Here is a 22,949-nt window from a genome sequence, read left to right as displayed (position 1 = left end):
GATTTTTTGCAAATCTTTCGGGTTTGTCGAATGGCTCGAACACCGACCAAAACAGCTTGAATTTGAGAATGGCAAACAGTTCGAGTTGAGCACCGCTCATCTCTACTGCAGACAGATGTAGATGCTGCAACATGATGGCTGTGCACACTATGGAGGAAGTGTAATGTGGCGCCCCTGAGGGTTCGACCGCCACAGGGATGCTTCACTTCTCTAATGGAGTGTGGTGTTCCTCCTCTGAGGTAAGGACAGTGTGATAGCCGTGACCCAACCTTTGCATCCAACACCACATTTCTCCACCAGAGGGAGCTAGTATGCCCTAGGTGCTGCTCCCCTGGTTACAGGGAGACTGGGGAACCAACAGTTAGGGGAACCAGTTAATGGGTGAGGGTGGAGGACCTACAAGTTAGTTATACTTTAAATTTCATATTTAATAAAAAGCCATCTTTGGTCTTGGTCTTTGTGCTGTCAAATTACTGTGTGTTACTGTGACCTCCCACCCTGAGCGTGGATCCTGTGTGGACCTGCAGGGGAGGGAGATGCGGCCCTCGTACCCTGGCCTTGGGACGAGAGGCAGGTTGCAGACGGGGAATGTCTCAACCCGGCCAATGACCAGGACCAAGAAGGCCCGGAGCTTAAGAGTGTGGCTCCACAGCAAATGGATCCCAGGCAGGATGCAGACGGAGCGGTGTACGTCACCTGTCCTCGCCATGCTGATATATTCAGAGGGAGTCCGGCTGCAAGAGGGATACCGGCCCCCGACACCTGACCTTGCTACTCTATGTCCTGGTCGGGAAAGCCCGGTAGGCCCTGAGGATCCCACAGAGTATCGGACAGAGCGGAGCTGCCACCCGTGCCCTTGTTCTGAGAAGAGCTCAGAGGGAGTCCCGGCCTATTTGCACACACACGGACAGGAAAGGATTCGGTCTTTAGTTCAGGAACACTCTGCAGTGGGGTTCCGATTGAACGCTGGACTTACTCGGAGGTTGTCGGACCCCCGTCCCTGGTGACCGCAGGACTCCGCGGGGAGCAGGGAGTCGCCTTCCTTCTGCCATCTCTAAAGTGAGTAAAGCCTTGGAAGTTCACCCCTATGGCCTCTGGACTGTTTATTCTGTGCCACACCGCACGACGTGGCGCCCGTCTCCCTCTACTACTACCCCCATCCTGCTGTCCCACTGCCCTGAGGCCTTGCTCCGCCTGTGGGGAGTAGTAAGAACTCTGGCCGCCATAACACCATGCCTCAGCGGACTGCGGTGGCGCTGGTGGCCTTCACCAGGTGCCACAGGTGGCGTAGTCGTAAATCAGCCACTCAACCTGGACGAGCCCACACCATCTCTTTTTAATGTGACGGCCCTGAGCACGGGTCAGGTCCGGGCCACGGCTGCACCCCATCTCTCCATCATAGGACCCGACTCCGAGTCCCCCATCACCCAGGGTAAACTACAAGGGCTTTTTCGAGAATGAGGCGTCACAGTAACATCCCTACTCTATTTAAAGCACCACTCTTTTCTTTTTTTTTATTGCACAGCTGGAGTTGTGATTTAAATGTAATTCCCCTGCCCCCTGTCTCATATTCACCTTCTGCCGCCTTATTCATTCTCCACTGCCGCTCCTGTCGGTCTCCGGCAAAAAGTGACCTGCCGGCAGCTCCGGTGTTTCAAGGAGCGAGCCGGAGGTCACTTTTCAATACAAGTTTATAAGAGCCTCGTTCTGGCCTCATTCTGGCTTTCATAGACTTGCATTGTAAGCTTGTGAGCGGAGCTTCTGATTTCCAGACAGTCAGAAGCTGCGCTCACAAGATGGTGCCAGGGGATCGGGGCGGTGCCAAAAAATGGTAAAGATGCCAGAGGTCGAGAATATAATCAGGGGCAAGGGGCTTACATTGAAAGCGTCACTCCAGCACTGAAAAAAAAAAACTCTGGAGTGGTGCTTTAAGTAGCTTGCTGCTAATTCAAAGTCAGTGAGGAAAGCCATGCTATGCCCATATTCTAGATTACTATGCTCAGCTGTGCTATTAATATAGTGTACAAAACCTAAGATAAAAACAAAATCAGCATATACTCTGTAGTAAGTAAATAAACAAATAGTAATAGTACATGAAAATAACAGAAGGTATTTAATGAACACTATTTTGATCAAAATTATTGCAAAAGCCATCCCACTGTGATAAGCTGTACCCCAATCAGGATGGTCCTATCTCTTGTATTAAAATCTTATGTTGTGTCAACCAACCTCAATATACAGTGGTGAAAATAAGTATTTGATACACTGCCGATTTTGCAAGTTTTCCCACCTACAAAGAATGAAGAGCTCCACAAAACCTGAAAGACCTGGAAAGATTTGTATGGAGGAGTGGGCCAAAATCCCTGCTGCAGTGTGTGCAAACTTGGTCAAGAAGTGTGGGAAATGTCTGACCTCTACAATTGGAAACAAAGGTTTCTGTACCAAATATTAAGTTCTGTTTTTCTATTTTTTCAAATACTTATTTCATGCAATAAAATGAAAATTACCCCTTTATGACGTGGTATGTAATAGTACATACCACGTCATAACCCCCTGTTTAGCGCGGGCTCTGGTTCTGAGCCCGTGCTAAACCGGGCGCATGTCAGCTGATCTATACAACTGACATGTGCTGGCAACAGCAGCGTGTGGAATTGCTATCTACCCACTGCTGTTAACTAGTTAAATGCCGCCTTCAATCTCTGTCAGCGGCATTTAACAACACCGCGCCGGATGCGTGTCACTTACCCTGCCCACTGGTGACCCTGTCACATGATCGCGGGTCACCGGTTGGGTTGGCATGACAACCCGAGGTCTGCAGCAGACTCCTCTGGTTGTCATGGCCAGATTGCTATGAGCGCCACCCAGTGATCGGCACTCATAGTAGGTGAGCTAATCTGTTACATATAGACGATCTTCTCATTGCCTGTATGTAGCACAATCCGATCAAGCAAGTGCTGCTTCTAGTCTCCTATGGAGTCTATTGAAGCAAGCAAAAAGTAAAAAACATATTTTTAAAAATGTGTGAATAGCTTCACTGACACACTGCAACAAACTGTAAATGGAGGCCAATATTTTCCACGTTCACTACAAATTTCTGGATTTTGTAATATGGAAAAGATCTGGTTGTATTCTGCAGTGCTAACAAGCAAATGGAGCAAAAAAATGGTGTATTCTGGATTACTTTTTAAGCAAATAACCAGGATTAAGATAAAAAAAATTAGCCCTGGCCCCTGATATCTGGGGCTATGTCTACAAATATTTGTCACAGCAGGATCAGTCAGAACGTTCAATGAACCCTTTTGTGCTGTATGCACTGCAGTCTGCCAGAAACCCTGCCCGCCTGCCTAACTCCTGCTATCACCACTGAATATATTCAGCAGGATTAGTCCTCAGAAGGACTGTTCAGATTGATATATAGATATGCTGTGGAATACTTTTATTAACTATAAACAAGCAAATCTCTCCCTGACTCAGCAGCAACTTTCCCTACTCTGCCTGTTTCCAGGGTAGACTGTGACCAGCCTAGCGTCACCGGGTCTTAAATAGACCCGATGACGCTATGCGGTCAGACAATCACTGTAATGCCACAACCAACATGGCTGCGGCATTACAGTGCGTGGCAATCATTCACTGCATGTTCATTGGCTCTCTAAAGAGCGCCAAACATGCAGGGCGGAGACCCGAGCTCCCGCCTGAACAACCCGGAAATAATCGTCGAGCTTATCGAGCACAGTGATGCTCGGGCGAGTACCGAGTAGTGGCGAGCATGTTCGCTCATCACCAATAGTCACTTTCAGAATCGCCTGATTTATCAATATAAAAATAATTAATCTTATCGGTAAACAGTGTAACGAGAAAAAAATTCTAAATTACAGAATTACATTTTTTTGGTTAACGTAACATTGCAATAAAATGCAAATCAGATCTACCCCAGAATGGTATTAATAAAAACATCATCTCGGTGCGCAAAAAAATAAGCCCTCACCCGGCCCCAGATCCTGAAAAATGGATACGCTACAGGTCTTGGAAAATGACGCCATTTTTTTTTTTTTTTAGCAAACTTTGGATTCTTTTTCACCACTTAAAAAAGAACCTATACATGTTTGGTGTCTACGAACTCGTAATGATCTGGATAATAATAATAGTTTTAGCATTTAGTGAATGTGGTAAAAAACAAACTGTGGAATTGCATTTTCACCGCACTTGGAATTTTTTTTACACAATATGGTAAAACCAATGGTGTCGTTCAAAAGTACAACTTGTCCTGCAAAAAAATAAGCCCTCACACGGCCATATTGACCTAAAAATAAAAAAGTTCTGGCTTTAGGAACAAGGGGAGCAAAAAACAAAACCGCAAAAAAGAAAAATGCTCTGTTCATGAAGGGGTTAATTATGTAAAAATCATACAATGTGATTTTCTGGATTTTTTTTAAAGATTCTGTCTCTCAAAGTTGAAGTGTGCCTACGATAAAAATTACAGACCTCCCTATTTTTTTGCAGGTGGGAACATTTGCAAAATCGCCAGTGTATTAAATACTAATTTTCCCAACTGTAAATAGGGGCAGAGCAGAACCCAGGCCTGACTGTAAGGCTATGTGCCCACGATGCAGAAATGCTCCGGACTTTTTCCTGAGTGTTTCTGCAACTCCCTAGCAGAAAAAACGCATGCGGATTGTAGATGCGTTTTTCCTGCCAGGGACAAGCGGATGTGAAGTGTTCTTCACATGCATTTACGCATACGGGTTGACAAGCGCTTTCCAATCGATTTTAACATCACTTGGAAAGTGCTTGTCAACTTGGTCACACTATATAAATCCATGCACACGGATTAAAGAATGGCAAAAAAAAAAATCTATACTTACCTTCTAATGGCCCCCGGAGTCTTGCTTTGCTCCGTCCCTGGTACACTGCCGTCACATAACTATGACGTTAGCGCAGGTTCTTCAGTCCACCGCGATCTGCCGGCAAACGAATGTGGCACCCCAGGGGTCTGGGTGCCACAGTGATAGAAATATCACGTCTGAGAGCAAGAGGGAGTTTCCTGGTCAGAAGCACTTAACATGCAACACCTCCTGTCCCAGACCAGGTAGGGGAGGAACCTGCCCTATATAAACTGGATCTGGGGCGGGGTTAGCTGAGTGAAGTTCCAGAGGAAGGGAGAGAACAGCAGCAAGGAGCTCTGTAGGAGCCAGGAGCTGAAGACCAGGGACTTGAGCTAAGCACAGTTCGTCCCGGCAGAAGACGCTAAGAACCGGACACAGGAGTCCGAGGCTGTAAGGACTTATATATCCAGCAGCAGAAACCAGCCGGCAGGGGATTTCAGGTCCTCTGGCCATAGGAAGCCCGGAGGCTCAGTCACACACAAGGGACCGGTACCGCCGTCGAGGAACGGAAGCTACCAGAGGGTCCAAGTCACCAGCCATACGGGTGAGCACAACACGGTACACTCAGGGACGTGGGCTACTACATGACTTCAGCAAGGTAGCCAGGAAGAGTGCAGTCAGACGGGAAGGCCTACAACTCCACCTGGCCAGGGGGATTCTTGTTTGCTCACAGACTGACCAGGCCCCTAATGCTAGCCAGTACTCCCTGGAGGGTCTGCTTTATTACCACCAGTAAAGACCCTGAACTGCACTGCATGGACTCGGAGTCGTTTCTGCTGCGTACAGGTACCACAACCCTCACCATCTACACTCACTGCCCTGAGGCTATACTCCTCCCGTGGGGAGTTATACTACTCTCTGCTGCACCCACAACACCTGCCTCAGCAGTCTGCCCTGCAGCGGCGGTTCACTCTGACCGCAATCCACGGGTGGCGTAGTCGGACACTTAAATATCATAAAACCCTATAAGCAGATCCGCCACTGGTTTGACCACCCTGAACCACGGGACCGGGTCGCCGCCGGGTCGCCGCCGCGAAGACTACAACCCCCAGTATATGCAAAAGATCCGGTTCCGGGTACTCCCCTGCTGACATACGGCCCAGGGGGCGCGTCACGAAGACAAGGAGATCTGGGGCCATCAGAAGGTAAATATAATATTTATTTTTTATTTTATTCTTTTTTTTACAGGTTCTATGGTACCCGGGTCCGGAGGAGAGTCTCCCCTCGTCCACACCCGGGTACCATCCACACATAGAAATGCATATTATCCTTGTGTGCAAATGTGCTGACATGGATAATATGCGTTTCAATGCAAGGCAATGGCGGCAATTACGCTGCGTGTCCGCAAAATTAATGGACATGCTGCGTATTCTTCCACAATAATAATACGCAGCGGAAATTTCCGCAGCATGTGCACAGCACATGCGGATTATCATTTGGGAACATGGCAGGCCTTCTACCATGCATTTTTTAAGCGTTTCTACAGCGTTTTTGCCGCTGCGGAAACGCTTAAAAAACGCATCGTGGGCACACAGCCTAAAGACACCTGCCTATGGAAAAGTATATAGATGAAATGCTTAGCTCAAAAATTGAGAACCACACCTCTCCTTGTATATAGTAATAGTATATGTAAATAATATAGAGTACTTACTTTTTTTATCAAAAAAGTGTAAACTAAGTACCCTATGTTGTTTACATTTACTACTCCTATTTATTTACTACAGGGTACGTGCTCATTTTGTTTTTATCCCAGGTTTTGTCTGTTAAATGGCCACAGTGCGATCATGCTCCTACACATTGCACTTATAACAACTTTTGTTTCAGCTCATTTCTTTGGTCTTGCTGTAGTTTCCTGTACTTTGTACAAATAGAGGTACAGCCACCTTTGAAGCTAGGCATTTCATTTATATAGCTTCCCGGGGGCAGGTGTCTGAACAGTCGGGCCTGGTTCCTGCTCAATCCCCATCTATATTGAGGTCGTTTGACGCAAAGTGAGGTTTTAATGCTAAAGATAAGACCGTCCCAATTGGGGTACACCTTATCGTGGAGGGATTGCTTTTATGTTTTTTTGATCAAAATAGTATTAACTAAGTACCCTATATTATTTACATGTACTATTACTATTTATTTATTTATTTACTTACTACAGGGTGTATGCTCATTTTGTTCTAATCTTAGGTTTTGTCTATTACATGGCCATAGTGTGAACATGCTCCTACACATTACACTTATACCAACTTATCTTCCAGCTCATTTTTTTGGTTTTATTAATGTAGTGTACTTGCGGCCATGTTGGAGGCTGCTTCATCTGTACACTCATGCGGTTAACAACTCATACATTCTCACAAATATGCATACATACACAGCGATGGAGCTCGTGTGTGGCCTCAACAGCACATCAATAGGTTTCTTTGACTGATTGGAGATCCGGATCACAAAGACATTACATATCAGCAGCCCACATAAAACTGGTACTCAGTGGATCTTATAGTAGCCTGACATGTCAAATATCAGCCCAGTAGTTCCACTGTGTGCTTTGTCTAAAAACCTTTTTCGCTAGATAATAGATCTGTGTGTATGCTCAATTCACTCAATTCTCGGTAAACAGCCGATCAAGCGGCAGTGGTGCAATCCCCATATTGGTGTCTTGTTAGAAATACAGCCCTGATTATACATGTCCCATCCTTTAAACATATTGTCAATACACAGGTCATGGCAGGTGACCTGGGGAGAAGTTCTGATCACACTTTTGCGTAAAGACTCATGAAGACTACATGAATTCAGTAAAGCACTGCAGCTGTAGGAAGGCATAGTCCTACATTATAGACAAGTAGGCACTAGTGATGAGCGAACGCACTCGCCACTGCTCGGTACTCGCCCAAGCATCACTGTGCTTGATGAGCTCGGCGCTCGACGAGTATTTCCGGGTTGCTCAGGCGGGAACTCGGGTCCCCTCCCTGCATGTTTGTCACTCTTTACAGAGCCAATAACCATGCAGGGATTGCCTGCCACGCACTGTAATGCCATAGCCATGTTGGTTGTGGGAATTGCAGTTATTGACTGGCTGCACAGCGTCATCAGGTGTATATAAGACCGGGCACCGCCATGCTCATCACAGTCTACCCCGTAATCAGGCAGAGTAGGGAGAGCTGCTGCTGCTTTAGGGAGAGATTTGCTTCTTCATAGTTAGCATAGGTATTCCACAACAAATATCTATATCCATCTGAACCAACAGTCCTTCTGAGGACTAATCCAGCTGCATATAATAATCAGTGCTTGGCAGGCAGGCAGTGTATATGGCAGGCTGCAGTGTATAATACAGCACAAGAGGGTCCATTGAATGTCCTGTCTGCTGTTGCTGTAATAACTACAGATATTTCAAGACAGCCCCAGATATCAGAGGCCAGGGCAAATTTTTTTTTTCATCTTAATCCTGGTTATTTGCTTAAAAAGCAATCCAGAGTACACCATTTTTCTGCTCACTGCAGAATAAAGCCATATCTGTTCCATATTAGAGCGATAAAAATCCAGAAATTTGAACTGAACGTGGAAGATATTGGCGTCCTTTTACATTCTGTTGCAGTGTGTCGTTGAAGCTATTCACACTAGGTCTTCGTGTAGAATAATATTATTAAATTACAGAACTACAATTTAAAACCGTGGTTCTCTGTCAGACATATTACGGAAAAGACTTCAAAATCATGTATTTCTTCCATTTTCATTGCGTTGCAGTGTGTCAGTGACACTATTCACACTAGGTCTCCGTGTAGAATAATATTAGTAAATTACAGGCCTGCTATTTAAAACCGTGGTTCTCTGTCAGACATATCACATATAACTGCGTTCCAAAATCAGCCATTTCTCGTGAACGTTGAAAATATTGTCCTCCATTTAAAATGGGCAAGGTGCGTGGCAAGGGACGGGGAAGTGAACGTGATGGTGGTGGTGCATGCAGAGTCTGAGGACGTGGCCGTGCGCAAGGTGAAATTGTGCCATAACAAACACCCACATCTTCTCGCTCGACCTTCCTGTCCCAATTACTAGGGGACTGGAGAGCACAACTATTGAACACAGAGCAGTGTGAAAAGGTTATTGGTTTGATAGCAGATAATGCTTCCAGTCACTTTGCGACCACCACCACCCTGTCTTCCATACGGTCAAGTCTCAGTAGCCGTGAGTTTGGACCGCATATTCCTCACCCTGAACCTCCTTCTTCCCACCATGCAGAGTACCCAGAGACAACTGATCCCACACTTAGACACCCAGAAAAGCTGTTCACTTTTCCATTTGTAGATTCGGGCCTCTCGCCCGGCCAGCTTCAAGCGAGTCAAGAGGAGAACTCATCTAGCAATGCCCAAATATTGGAGCAACCACGGTCACACGAAGGCGATGATGGTATTGTGCAATTACTGTCGCAAGAGGTGAATGATGATGACTATGAGACACAATTGCCAGAAAGTCAGGAGGAGGACCAGGGTGCCGAAGTGGAAGACGAGGTGGTGGATGATATAGTAACTGATCCAACTTGACAGGGGGACACACAGAGAGAGGGCAGCAGCACACAGGGGGAGGGAGGCGTAGCACCACAACAGGCGGGAAGAATCAGTGTGGTGGCCACAGGCACAAGGTGGGAAAGCGTTCCTCGTAACGCCAACACGATGGAAGCTGCCAGTATAACTGTTAGGTCTTCCTGAGTCTGGTAATTTTTTAAAGACTCTGCAGATAACCCCAAAAAGTCCATTTGCACCACCAGCCAAGCCATTATCAGCAGGGGTAGCAAAACTACTAGCCTGACCACCACCAGCATGATCAGGCACATGGCAGCAAAGCACCTGACTAAATTGACCGAACCCCAGAGTCCAGCAACAGTGTCTGCGGGTGACACCACTGCTTCTGCCACTGCTGTGCGTGCATGCATGCCAATCCCCTGTCCATGGCGCATGACAAGATGCCTCCCACCCTGCACATATAATTTCACACTCTCAAGTAACACCATAAGCAAGCATCCTTGTCCCAGCGCAGCGTTCAGTTGTCCCTACCCCAGTTCTTGGAATGCAAACGCAAATGCGCAGATAATGCCCCACAGGCCGCACTACTAAATTCACACATTTCGCATGTACTCGAAATGTTTCCTTTTAGGCTCGTGGAGACAGAAGCTTTCCGCAACCTGATGGCGTACCTCGGTACTCGGTCCCCAGCCGCCACTATTTATCCCGATGTGTCGTCCCCACATTACATGAGCATGTGTCCCACAATATTACACGTGCCCTCAACAACACAGTTACTGGTAAAGTCCACCTAACCACAGACACATGGACAAGTGCTTGTGGGCAGGGATGATACATCTCGCTGACAGCACACTGGGTTAATATAGTGGAACCCGGGACCCAGTCGGACCTTGGGACGGAACACGTCCCCCCTACGCCGAGGATTGTGGGTCAGGGTTGCTCCCACATTCTACAGCTCCTGCACCTCCTTCTCCTCCTACTCTTCAGCATCCATCTCCGAAATGACCACATCAGTCGCAAGCTGGAAGCACAGCAACACTGCCTCGGCCAAACGTCAACAGGCTGTGCTGAAGCTAATATGCTTAGGTGACAAACCACACAACGCTGAAGAGTTGTGGACAGCTCTGAAAGAGCAGGCAGATCTGTGGCTGACACCGCTAATCCTACAGCCAGGCACAGTCGTGTGTGACAATGGCCAGAATCTGAAGGCAGCTCTGAGTAGAGGCAAGCTCACACACATACCATGCCTGTCCCATGTGCTTAACCTCATGGTTCAGCGGTTTCTCAAAGCCTACCAGGATCTGCAGGATCTGCTTGTCAAAGTACGCCACCTGTGTGCCCATTTTAGAAAGTCAGCTACAGCTTCTGCCGCCCTTGTCGTGCTTCAGCAACGTTTGTAGCTTCCAGCTCACCGACTGATCTGCGATGTCCCCCACGTTGTAACTCTACATTGCAGATGTTGGGAAGGATTTGTGAGCAGTAGAGGGCAGTTGTTGACTACCAGCATCAACCAGGCGGTCGGTATTCAGGTCAGACTCCACACATAAAACCTCAGGAGTGAACATGGATGTCAGACATCTGTACCATCCTCCCAATCTTTGAGGACTCCACCAAGATGCCATAATTAGAGTCCCCATCCTGCTTCTCTGTCTTCGGAAATGCTCTCTGCTCTCAATTAAAGAGGATGAATTGCAGGCGGAGAGATGGAGCAAGGAACCATACAGGGAGATTACACACAGCTCAGCCTCATCTCATCCCATCATGGATTGGGTGACAATGAGGAAGAGAAGGAGGAGGAGGAAGAACAGGAGCTGGTTTCCTGCGCTATAGACGGTACTATCTGCACAACTGTCATACCGTCTGTTCAGCGTGGATGGTCTGAGGACAGGGAGGAGGAGGAAGAGGAGGAGGATGAGGAGGAGAGCATGGTCATTCATCCTCTTGATGAGGACATGGAAGTCTTGCCTCTTTGCAGTCTGACACTCATGGCTGAGTTTATGTTATGCTGCCTTTCCCGTGACCCTCGCGTTGTCCAAATTTTGGGTGACAGTCATTACTGGTTGATGACGCTTCTAGACCCATGCTACAAGGAGAACTTTGTGTCTCTTATTCCCTTGCAGGACAGACCTAATAAAATGGTGCAGTAACAGAAGGCCCTTGTTGCAGAATTATTTAAAAAATTCCCATCTGAAAACGCTGGCGGCAGTAGTCACAGTTCTTTGGACAACCAAGGAGTACAGGCGAGAGAGACACAAATGCAATCCAGCAGAGGCAGGGGAACACTGTCAAAGTTCTGGGACAGTTTTCTCAGACCCCCCATTCGCACAGGCCCTGAGGCGCGGGGTACTCTCACAAGGAGTTCAAAGTTTCGGAACATGATGAGCAAGTACCTTGCCGACCGTACCAATGTCCTCCATAATTCCTCTGTGCCTTTTAATTTGTAGGTATCCAAGCTGGACACGTGGCATGATTTGGCTCTCTACACCTTGGAGGTCCTGGCCTGCCCTGCCACTAGCGTTTTGTCAGAAAGGGTTTCTAGTGCCGCTGGTGAAATTATAACCGATAGGTGCATCCGCCTGTCAACTGAAAATGCTGACAGGCTGACTCTTATAAAAATGAACAAGGGCTGGATTGGGCCAGACTTCTCAACACCACCGAATGATAGCAGCGTAACATAAACTCAAATACAGTGTCTTTTTTTGGAAAGGTCTTACTCTATTCCCATGCACCTCTGTTTTCACACCCAGACAGGGATATATGCTTCCTGATTTTGTCTATTTGCTCTAGTCCTCCTCTTTCTCTGTATCCTCATCCTCCACCACATCACCACCATATGTACCATATCAACATATCTACATCTCGTGCAAGGGGCATTGGAGTTTTTCCAAATTTTTGGCAGCCATTGCTTAAGTACATAGGCAACAGTATGGGAAACCCAGTTCCTACTAATGGGAACATTGTTTTCAGGAGGCCCTCCAACCTCTACGTCTCTTGCAAGGGGCATTGGAGTGCCTCCAAATTTTTGACAGCACTTGCACTTGCACTACATAGGCCAGCAGTCTGGGAGACCCGCTCCTTTCTAATGGGAATATTTTGTTACTGAGTCCCACTTCTATGTGTCTTTAAATTGTTAGTGGGGTTTTTCCTAAATTTTGGCAGCCATTGGACTCACTTCATACCCTATAACTGTATAGCAGACCTGCTCCTTTCTAATGGAAACATGTCGTTACTGTGGCCCACCTCTATGTGTCTTTAAATTGTTATTGGGGTTTTTCCTAAATTTTGGCAGCCGTTTGACTCACTTCATACCCTATAACTGTATAGCAGACCCGCTCCTTTCTAATGGAAACATACCCTATAGCTGTATAGCAGACCCTCTCCTTTCTAATGCGAACATGTTGTTACTCTGGTCCTGCTCGACAGTATGTGTCTTTAAATTGTTAGTGGGTTTTTTCCCAAATTTTGGCAGCCCTAGCAGTCACAGCATGGGAATAACCACTATAGGAGACCAGCTCCTTTATAATGGGAACATTTTTTTTACTGAGAACCTCCTCTAAGTCTTTTCATTTGGTTTGAGTCCAAATTTTGGCAGCCCTTGCAGTCACTGCATATGCAATAACAGTATAGGAGACCCACTCAATAATAATGGGAACAACAAAGGATAGCCGGCTGATGGCTCTCTAACAATAGCGAGGGCTGACTGTTGGCCCTTTAAAAATAGTAAGGGCCGCCTGATGACCCTATAAAAATAGGCTTTGTGTCCCTCCATCATAATTGAAACAGGATGTTTCTGATGATGTGTCACACACCACATGGCCAGATAAGGTTGTAAAATGTTAAAATGACATTTCCCGGTGAATCTATTCGTCTTAAAAAATAATGTAAAAAAAAATAAATAAAAACACAGTAGGATATTTGTTTAGTATAAAAACCAGACTCGCCAATGTAACCTCAATGTAATCACATTGTTCAGCTCCTGCACCTTCTCCTCCATCTCCGAAATGACCACATCAGTCACAAGCTGAAAGCACTGCAGCACTGCCTTGGCCAAGCGGCAACAGGCTGTGCTGAAGATAACATGCTTAACGCTTAGGTGACAAACCTCCCACCGCTGCAGAGTTTTTGAAAGCTGTAACACAGCAGCCTGATCTGTGGCTCTCACCGCTAAACATACAGCTAGGCATGGTCGTGTGCGACAATGGGCGGAACCTGGCGAAGTAGAAATGACACCAGGAGTAGATACAGTTTCCCTCTATCCCAGTCCTTTCACCAAGCTAAAGAATATGGCTGTGGTGAAATACAACTCCCACTGAGAAGCAGTTTCAAACTGAAAAACATTGGGAACACCAGAGGATTTGATTCTGAGGGCTCACCTTTCTCCCCTGATCAAGAGTCCCATAGCTGCTGCAAAGTTTGCGCTATCATGAACTCTCCTGATAGAGAAGCCAGGGCCCTCCCGAGGATTCTCTGGTGGGACTGTCCAACCTTGCCAAGAAGCAGTCCTGGTTAAGAAAAGTGTGTGGGAAGGTTCCCGGACACTCTATGGCTCCATTTTTACTGAGGTGGAAACCTACACAAACACGGGGAGAACATACAAAATCCTCGCAGATCTTGTCCTTGCTGGGATTTGAACCCAGGATCCCAGTGCTGCAAGGCGTCAGTGCTAACCGTTGAGCCAATGTGCTGCCGTTCACCCTCTGATATCTAACAGGCTGGAGAAACTTGCCCCTACTGCCACTCTACCTTCAGCTCCTTTGTGAGAAACTAATGTATTTGGGCAGCCACTCAGTCTACCAAATAAAATTCCTGAGAAGGAAATTGGGGATGGCTTCGCTACTGGTAATGGAGGCAGTGCTAATACCATAGCTTTGTACCATAGTTCACTGGAAATATTCCAGGCTGGTAGGAGGCAAGCAGATTCCCACAGAAAAGTACCAGCAGTAATGTTCAGGGACCCTTGCTTGTGGAAGGCGGAGATAATACCGGGAGAAATAGTGGCGGCTGAGGATCGAGTATGGACACCCGCCAACCGCCACTGTGAAGGTTGTGAAAAGCTTCCACCTCCACGAGCCTAAAAGTCCACATTTCAAGTGCAAGCAGCTATCAAAAACTTGGCAGTATAGTACTGCAGCCTGTGGGTGGGTTGCTGGCTGGCTGCATACTTGCGCTTGCATTACAAGTAACAGAAAACTAAGCAGATGGTGGCCTCTATCATGATTATGGCCTCACTTCAGCACTATAAACTATCCCGATGGAGAAGCCAGGGCCCACCAGAGGAGTCTTCAGTTCTCTGGTGGGCCCGTCTAACCCTGCCCAGAAGCAGACCTGGCTAAGGAAAGTGTGTGGGAAGATTCCCAGACACTCTATGGATGCTTTTCTTTAATGTGGCTTGGACATGTTTAATTGCATGTTATTTCTGAAACCGCATTGCAGATCAGGCGATTGCCCAACTCTGTAGTCATGAAATTAAATGGCAATAAAGATGTTTGTTTGTGTGTCAAAGCACCACCGACAAGTGCAAGCTGATGTTGGGAATGTTTAGCTTGCAAAAAAGAAGACTGAGAGGAGACTTAATAGCTGTCTACAAATATCTCAAGAGCTGTCACATTGTAGAAAGATCATCTTTATTCTCATTTGCACAAGGAAAGACTAGAAGCAATGGGATAAAACAGAATGGGAGGAGACACAGATTAGATATTAGAAAAAACTTTTTGACAGTTAAGGTGATCAATTAGTGGAACAGGCTGCCACGAGAGGTGTTGAGTTCTCCTTCAATGGACGTCTTCAAACAGAGGCTGGACAGACATCTGTCTGAGATGATTTAGTGAATCCTGCATTGAGCAGGGGGTTGGACCAGATGACCCAGGAGGTCCCTTCCAACTCTACTATTCTATGATTCTATGTTGGACGGGCTGCCATTGCTTATGCAACAAGTTGCATTAGAGGACTTCCTGGGAGAAATGACAGCTGGAGTAGATACGGTTTCCCAAGTCAGTCTTTTCACCGAGCTAAAAAATATGGCTGTGGTGAAATACAACTCTCACCGACAAGCTGTGGAATGGCTCCATACCGTCCCTGGCCACATTCACTTGTCCATGTGTTTGTGGTTAGGCGGTCCTTCCCAGTAAGTGCACTGGGGAGGCACTGGTAATGTTGTAGGATCCGTGCTTGTGGAAGGCGGAGACGAAACCGGGACAAATAGTGGCGGCTGGGGACCGAGTATGGACACGCAGCCACCTCCACCATAAGGTTGTGGACAGCTTCCGCCTCCATGAGCCTAAAAGGCTGTCAAAAATGTGTCAGTATAGTACTGCAACCTGTGGGTGGGTGGGTGGCTGGCTGCGTACTTGCGCTTGCATTCCAAGTAACAGAAAACTAAGCCGATGGTGGCCTCTATCATCATCATTTTTTGAAACAAACAATTTGTGGTCAGGAACGGAGGGCTAGGTAGCAAGGAGACTCTCAAAGAGGAGATGTTATACAGACCTGTTTAGTACACAGTCACTACGCGTTTACAGACAAGAGAGGGAAGTGGCCATTTATAGGGACATTGACCAATAGGGAGAATAGCCATTTAGTGATGTCATTTAACCCTTGGCATTCCCAATTACTGCAGGAAACGCTGGAAACTAACAGTAACTATACAGACTAATTAAAATGGAATATATATAATCATTAAATTATCATAGATGTGTTAAAACAGGGAAAAATAATGATGATTGTCCCTGTTGATTGTATATGTTCCAAGGAATGGGGTTTGGACAACTGAACGCTGCACTGGGAAAAGGACGTGGATGGTGATTGTTGTAAGTCTGCAACGACAGAGGCATCTTCACATGCGCCAAGGATCACTTGTGATGGGCACACTTTTAGGCAGTAACCTGGGAGTCAGAGATGTTTCCAGGGCATCTTCACTTTGCTATTCCCATGTCTTTTCAGCAATGTATGCAAGTGTCTGATGATGTGTCACACACCACATGGCCAGATAAGGTTGTAAAATGTTAAAATGACATTTCCCACTTAATGCATTTGTCTTGGTTGAAAGCAATGCAAAAGTGCAAAAACACATCAAAAACTTAACGTGTGAACATAGCCCAAGGTGTGAAGGAGCATTTTTGTTTTTGGTTATTTATTTTGCCTTATATACAAGTCATCACCCTGGAAAGGATGTTCCATAACATTTTTCCCAGGAAAATCCATTTTGGTTTCGTTTTTGCATGTTTTATTGTGAGTCCGTAAAAGTGGCGTAATACCTCTGACATTCTTGACAGCAGTGACCTGGACATCCTAAATGCTTCCAGGGGTCTTCCCCATGCTGATCCCATGTCATTTGAGCACTGCTCCCATCGATTTGGGCAATTTTTAAGCCCTCTGCAGATCGCCGGGGGAGTCGCCGGAAAAATGCCCATAGCTTTCATTTGGGCTCATTACTCGGTCTGAGCACTCGAGCATTCGAATTTTCTTGAACGTGACAACGAGTACCTGAGCATTTTAGTGCTTGCTCATCACTAATAGGCACTCATTGTACTTCCATGTACGGTAATACCTTCTGGAGTTGCAAAATCCTCCACCAGGAGCAATCTCAGAAATTTCTATTTTTTGTAAGAAAACCTCTATATGACCCCATATAAAACTGTATGGGCCCATAAAATCTCTATAGGTGATGCATTAAGAAACTGTATAGATCTGTAAAACATTCATAAGCATGAGCCTTTGTTAAAATGTTGTTTCTTTATGTACAATTATTCTTCAGAAATATAACACGTTGGTTGGCAGTAAAGGCACCCAGCTGTCAGGAGGTCAAAAGCAAAGAATCGCTATTGCCCGAGCACTTATCCGTTCTCCAAAAGTCCTGCTGCTTGATGAAGCCACCTCAGCACTGGACAATGAGAGTGAAAAGGTGAGGGTAAAATTTTTTTCTATTACAACTTTTTGCAAACCCATCAGGCGGTTTGAATAGTAATGTGGATGGATGAGAGGGAGAGTTCTTTCTTTTGGTCAAACTTTGACTTTATCTTTTTTTTGTCATTATCAGATTGTACAACAAGCACTAGATCAAGCGCGGAAAGGAAGAACTTGTATCATTATTGCTCATAGATTGTCCACCGTCCAAAATGCTGATCTCATTATCGTTATGAAGAACGGGAAGGTGATAGAAAGGGGAACTCACCAGCAGCTTCTCGCTAGCCAAGGGGAGTATTATGAACTTGTGAATGCACAAACTATAACTTAAGGTGGATAGTAAAGTCTGGAAATAGAATCAGATGCACACTATTGTGGTGCGAAATGTCAACTCCTGCAGTCATGAATGGGAGACTGCTGCTCAATACAACGGCATAAAGAAGATCAAACATCGATATAAAGAGAACAAGCTGCTGGGTCTTACAAATTCCAGCTTGGGTTATAGTGTCTATGATGAGTGTTGTGACCCTGCTGAGACTCAACCTGTTTAGTATCTTTATTTATTGGAAAAGATCAAGAAGTGCAGATACACAACTGCATGAGAATCAGGATAAATAAGGCAGACTGCTCTGTCTTTATAAAGATGGAAAGATAGATGGATAGATAGATAGATAGATAGATAGATAGATAGATAGATAGATAGATAGATAGATAGATAAGTAGATAAATAGATAGATAAATAGATAGTTCTAGCTATAGTATAAGCATTTTTTGAACATAAATAGAAATTATTTGTTTTGGTTTCTTTGATATCTGCTGATCAGGAATACATGTAGAAAACAATTCTGATGCACGGGATGAAAGTTCTGTGATGTTTTAAGTAAATTGGTTTTTTTTAACATTATTTTAAAAACATTCAATGGTGATTGATTTCTTAATCTTTATAGAGGTTGGAACTTAGGCCTCAATTTACTATTTGCATTTTTTTAAATCACTTTCCATTTTTGTCTTGTGGTATCAGTTGCCGTACTGTTCTATTATTTAGCTGGTAACTGTATGAACTATATGTGATAAGCTTAGAGTTTTATCGTGTGCCTCGATGAGGGATCTAGAGTTCTGTTTTAGTAAAATGAAGCACTAGACATTAGAAAAATATACTCGAAAAATAATCAGCACAACTTGTTCACTTATTGAGATTGAAAAAAAGGCTGGACATTCTCTTCAAGGGCAACACCATTAAAACTAAAGTGCTCTACACTAGGCTTTCTTGTTGACTAAGCTTTACGGAAAAGGGCATAAGTGAGTAAATTTCTATATAGAAGGTGCCACAATACTTCAGGTTTGACTGTTACCAGAATTGTATTTTGTACGGTATGAATGATATTTGTTCTCAAGACTCCTTTTTTTTTCTTCTTTTTAGTATTTATGGGTAAACAATCTATTAGTAGGAACATATATGTCAAATTTTGTTTTAAATGTAATGAACATTTAGTAAAACCTTCTAAATATATTGTTAAAGGGGAAACTCCACCAACAATGTTCACCATTACAAGGATTTCCTGGTTTAGAATAATTAGTCCACTTTTTTTTCTAGAAACAGCGCCTCTCTTGTGCATAGATGGTATTACAGCCCCATCTAAATGAAGTGAATAGAGCTAACATGCAATACGTAACACAGCTGTGGACAAGGGAGGGTCTGTTTTTAGAAAAAAATGGCAGACCCTCTTTTCTATCCAGGACAACCCTATTAACATATTTCTAAAAAGTTGAGTTTTTATCATGCATAAAATGATCAATATGTTGTATTTTTTGATACTACATCCAAAATGAAAATGAAACCTCTTTTAGTTCCCTTTTGGAATTTTTCTGCGGTTTATTTGCTCACCACATACATTCATGTGACTGACAACTGACCTACAAGTTATCACATGATAAGAGAAATCAAGCAGTAATTTTATAGTATTTTGTCTGTCAGATGATCTGAATGGAGATTAAAACATCATACAGGTGCATCTCACTAAATTAGAATATCATCAGAAAGTTATTTTTCGGACTATAAGACGCACCTAGGTTTTAGAGGAGGAAAATAATAAAAAAAAATTTAGCATAAAATGTGTTCATGATGCACTTTTATGGGGGAGGGGGTCTTCTGCTGACACTGGTATAGAGGTAATGTCCCTTAATTCTGACAATATCCCCCATCCTGGTATATATGCCCCCCATTCCTTTTATATGTGGTCCACATCCCCATCCGGGTATGCCTGACATCCCTCCATCCTGGTATGCCTGGCATCCCTCCATCCTGGTATGCATGGCACACCTCCATCCTGGTATCCATGGCACCCCTCATCCCTATCCTGGTATGCATGGCACCCCTCATCCCTGTCCTGGTATGCATGGCACCCCTCATCCCTGTCCTGGTATGCATGGCATCCCTCATCCCTATCCTGGAATGCATGACACCCCTCATCCCTATCTTGGTATGCATGGCACAGCATTCCCCATTCTGGTATGCATGGCACCCCTCATCCCTATCCTGGTATGCATGGCACCCCTCATCCCTATCCTGGTATGCATGGCACAGCAATCCCCATCCTGGTATGCATGGCACAGCAATCCCCATCCTGGTATGCATGGCACCCCTCATCCCTATCCTGGTGTGCATGGTACCTCTAATCCCTATCCTGGTATGCATGGCACCCCTTATCCTTATCCTGGTGTGCATGGCACCCCTCATCCCTATCCTGGTATGCATGGCACCCCTCATCCCTATCCTGGTATGCATGCCACCCCTCATCCCTATCCTGGTATGCATGGCACCCCTCATCCCTATCCTGGTTTGCATGGCACAGCAATCCCCTTCCTGGTATGCATGGCACCCCTCATCCCTATCCTGATATGCATGGCACCCCTCATCCATGTCCTGGTATGCATGGCACCCCTAATCCCTATCCTGGTATGCATGGCACCCTTCATCCTTATCCTGGTATGTATAGCCCCTTATCCTTATCCTGGTATGTATGGCCCCACATCCTTATACTGGTATGTATGGCACCCTTATCTTTATCCTGTTATGTATGCCCCCCTCAGCGTTATCCTGGTATGAATGGCCCCCTCATCTTTATCCTGTTATGTATGGCCCCCTCATCCTTATCCTGGTATGCATGGTCCCCCTAATCCCCATCATGTTGCACATAAAAAAATAATAAACACTCCTACTCACATCTCTTCTCTCCTCCAGCGCTGCGTCTTCTCTGCCCACATTGATCTCTCAATGTGAGCCACGCATGATATCACTGCCATACGCGGCTCACAAGGAGAGATCAGCTGCCGGAAGTTACTGCTCCCCACGCCGGGACTTTGTGCGCGGGGAGCAGTGACTTCATGCCCCCCCCAACATTTGGACTATAAGACGCACCCCCCATTTTCCTCCAAAATTTTGGAGGAAAAAAGTGTGTCTTCCTCCAGACTCTGGGACCTTGATTTCCAAATGAAAATTGAAGCTCTGTGACCATGTGAAGTCAGCAGTCTTCCCCATGATTGTGGATCCTACTGAAACAGACTAAGGGACCTTTTTAAATGCTTAGGAAGCCTTTGCAGGAGTTTTTTGTTAATTATTTTAATTTACTGAGATAATGATTTTTGTGTTTTCATTGGCTGTAAGCCATAATCATCAACATTAACAGAAATAAACACTTGGAATAGATCGCTCTGTTTGTAATGACTCTAAATAATGTACGAGTTTCACTTTTTGTATTGAAGAACTGAAAAAAATTAACTTTTTGATGATATTCTAATTTAGTGAGATGCACCTGTATAAGTCAAGAGTAGTAGAATACATGTAAAGCAAAGTGCTATATTTAAAAAGATATTCAACATGTTCTGTAAAGATAAACTGGGCTGTAAACGTGCAGCATGAGAGGAGTTTTCCTTTGTATTTATTGAAGATTTGCAGTTTTGTTGTTTATAGGATTAATCAATATGTGTAAAAGAAGCAAAGCTGACTAATGATTAATAAAAAGCACAAAGAAAACACTGGGTGTCTATAATTTTTTTACACTTAAATTAATTTAAAGGGAACATACCTCTTATATTTTTTCACCTATTAAAACCAACTATAAAGCAAATATTTTTTTCTAATCTGTTTTTAATTTTCTGATTATAGATTTATGGTGTCAGTCTTTCTGCCTGTGTTTCTTGTTAGCAGTATAAATGAGCGAACCCAAACTTGAAAGTTCTGCGTTCGTACCATACAGTTAGTGTCTGGTGCTAAATGCCGAACATGGACTTTCCATGGAAGTCAGTTGCAATGTTTGAATGTTCGGAGTTCCGGGAAAAGTTTGTTGCAGAGAGAGAGATTTTCCAGCTCAAAAGTCCAGGTTTCCATTGTTTTCAATAGGGATCGGGTTCTGGTTGAAGTTCGAGTACAGTTCCACTCACCGAACTGAACTTCCATGGGTCCACTCATCCCTAGTTAGCAGCATTCAGAGATGTCACATGGACCATTGAGAGCAATAGTCAGGATCTGACTCATTGAGAGGTTTGCAGTCATCCTCTGAGACCTGTGCAGAGGTAACTGTGCAGTGAGGGGAAGGAGGTCAGCTGTGACCATGACCTATTGTGAATAGTGAATGTATATATATATTGTAGCTGTTATTGTAAGGCTATGTTCACACATTGCGGTTGTGATGCTGTTTTTTAAAATCGCACTGATGCGGCACAGCAAATAAAATTAAACATCACCACGATGTGTGAACACAGTCTAACTGTGTCTGTTAGTGTAATAATGAGATGAATACTAAAAAGCAATCTCTTCTGAAGGGAAGCAGCAGTTTATTAGTTTTAACACTGAAAGTTATCAGGATTTCTTTCCTAATATAGGCAAACATTGGAGGAAAAAAAATTGGAAAAAAAACATGTCCAATTTTTTTTTCATTTTAAAAAATATGGATAACAAAAAAAATGTAGTGTTGTTCTGACTTAATGATTACAGTCTTGGTATATAACAAGAACAACAATAATAGTAATAGCTGAGTGTCTACTGTTTTACATGGGTAATCATTAGTGTTGAGCCACCCCCGTAGTGTTCGGGTTCGGTTCGGTTCGTCGAACACCGGGATGTTCGAGGAACTGTTCGTCGAACTGTTCGTCGAACACCTTAGAACACCGTCGAACACCGTTAAAACCAATGGCAGGCAAACAAAAACACATAGAAACACAAAGAAAACACCTGCAAAGGTGTCCAAAAGCTGACAAACTGCTCAGAAAAAAGCCGGCCGGCAAATTCAGCAGCGGCATACACCGGTACCCGACAATTTAGACAAGAAGGAATAGAGCATCACACATAGATTAGATAGATAGAAACATGTCAGTCTTTATTTCAATTAAAGGACTTTATTCTGGGTGTTTGTGTTTTTTTTAACTTTGACTATGGGGTTAGTAATGGGGGTGTCTTATAGACGCCTCTCCATTACTAACCTGGGCTTGATGACAGACTGGATGGCAGCGTTCTGCTGCGGTCCAGCCAGTCATCTCGATGTAGCAGAGCTGAAGCTGTCGTGGGAACCATGGAAAGGTAAGGATGAGGTTGGTTTATTATTTTTCTTTTATTGCAGGAGATCGTTGGCTTCAGCTGGAATGGGTGTGATGGTAAGTA

The 22,949-nt window shown here is 44.7% G+C and overlaps 1 protein-coding gene across 4 annotated transcripts in view; it reads left to right on the top strand.

Moving 5' to 3' along the window:
- LOC141265120 (ATP-binding cassette sub-family B member 5-like) overlaps window positions 1-20,055 on the top strand; it is a 1,140,380-nt gene extending 1,120,325 nt beyond the window's left edge. For all 4 annotated transcript variants that reach the window (XM_073677789.1, XM_073677793.1, XM_073677790.1 and 1 more), the window contains 2 exons: window positions 17,145-17,291; window positions 17,427-20,055. In XM_073677789.1, coding sequence (XP_073533890.1) covers window positions 17,145-17,291; window positions 17,427-17,624 — 345 coding nt within the window. In that variant the 3' untranslated portion in view covers window positions 17,625-20,055. The remainder of the gene's footprint in view (window positions 1-17,144; window positions 17,292-17,426) is intronic.
- The last annotated feature ends 2,894 nt before the right edge of the window (window positions 20,056-22,949 follow it).

Source organism: Phyllobates terribilis, unplaced genomic scaffold (assembly GCF_046119375.1).
Source record: "Phyllobates terribilis strain yellow unplaced genomic scaffold, ASM4611937v1 Scaffold_4__5_contigs__length_816908805, whole genome shotgun sequence".
Lineage (NCBI taxonomy): Eukaryota > Metazoa > Chordata > Amphibia > Anura > Dendrobatidae > Phyllobates > Phyllobates terribilis.
Note: the sequence above shows the minus strand (reverse complement) of the source record. Positions and strands in the feature narration are given on the sequence as shown.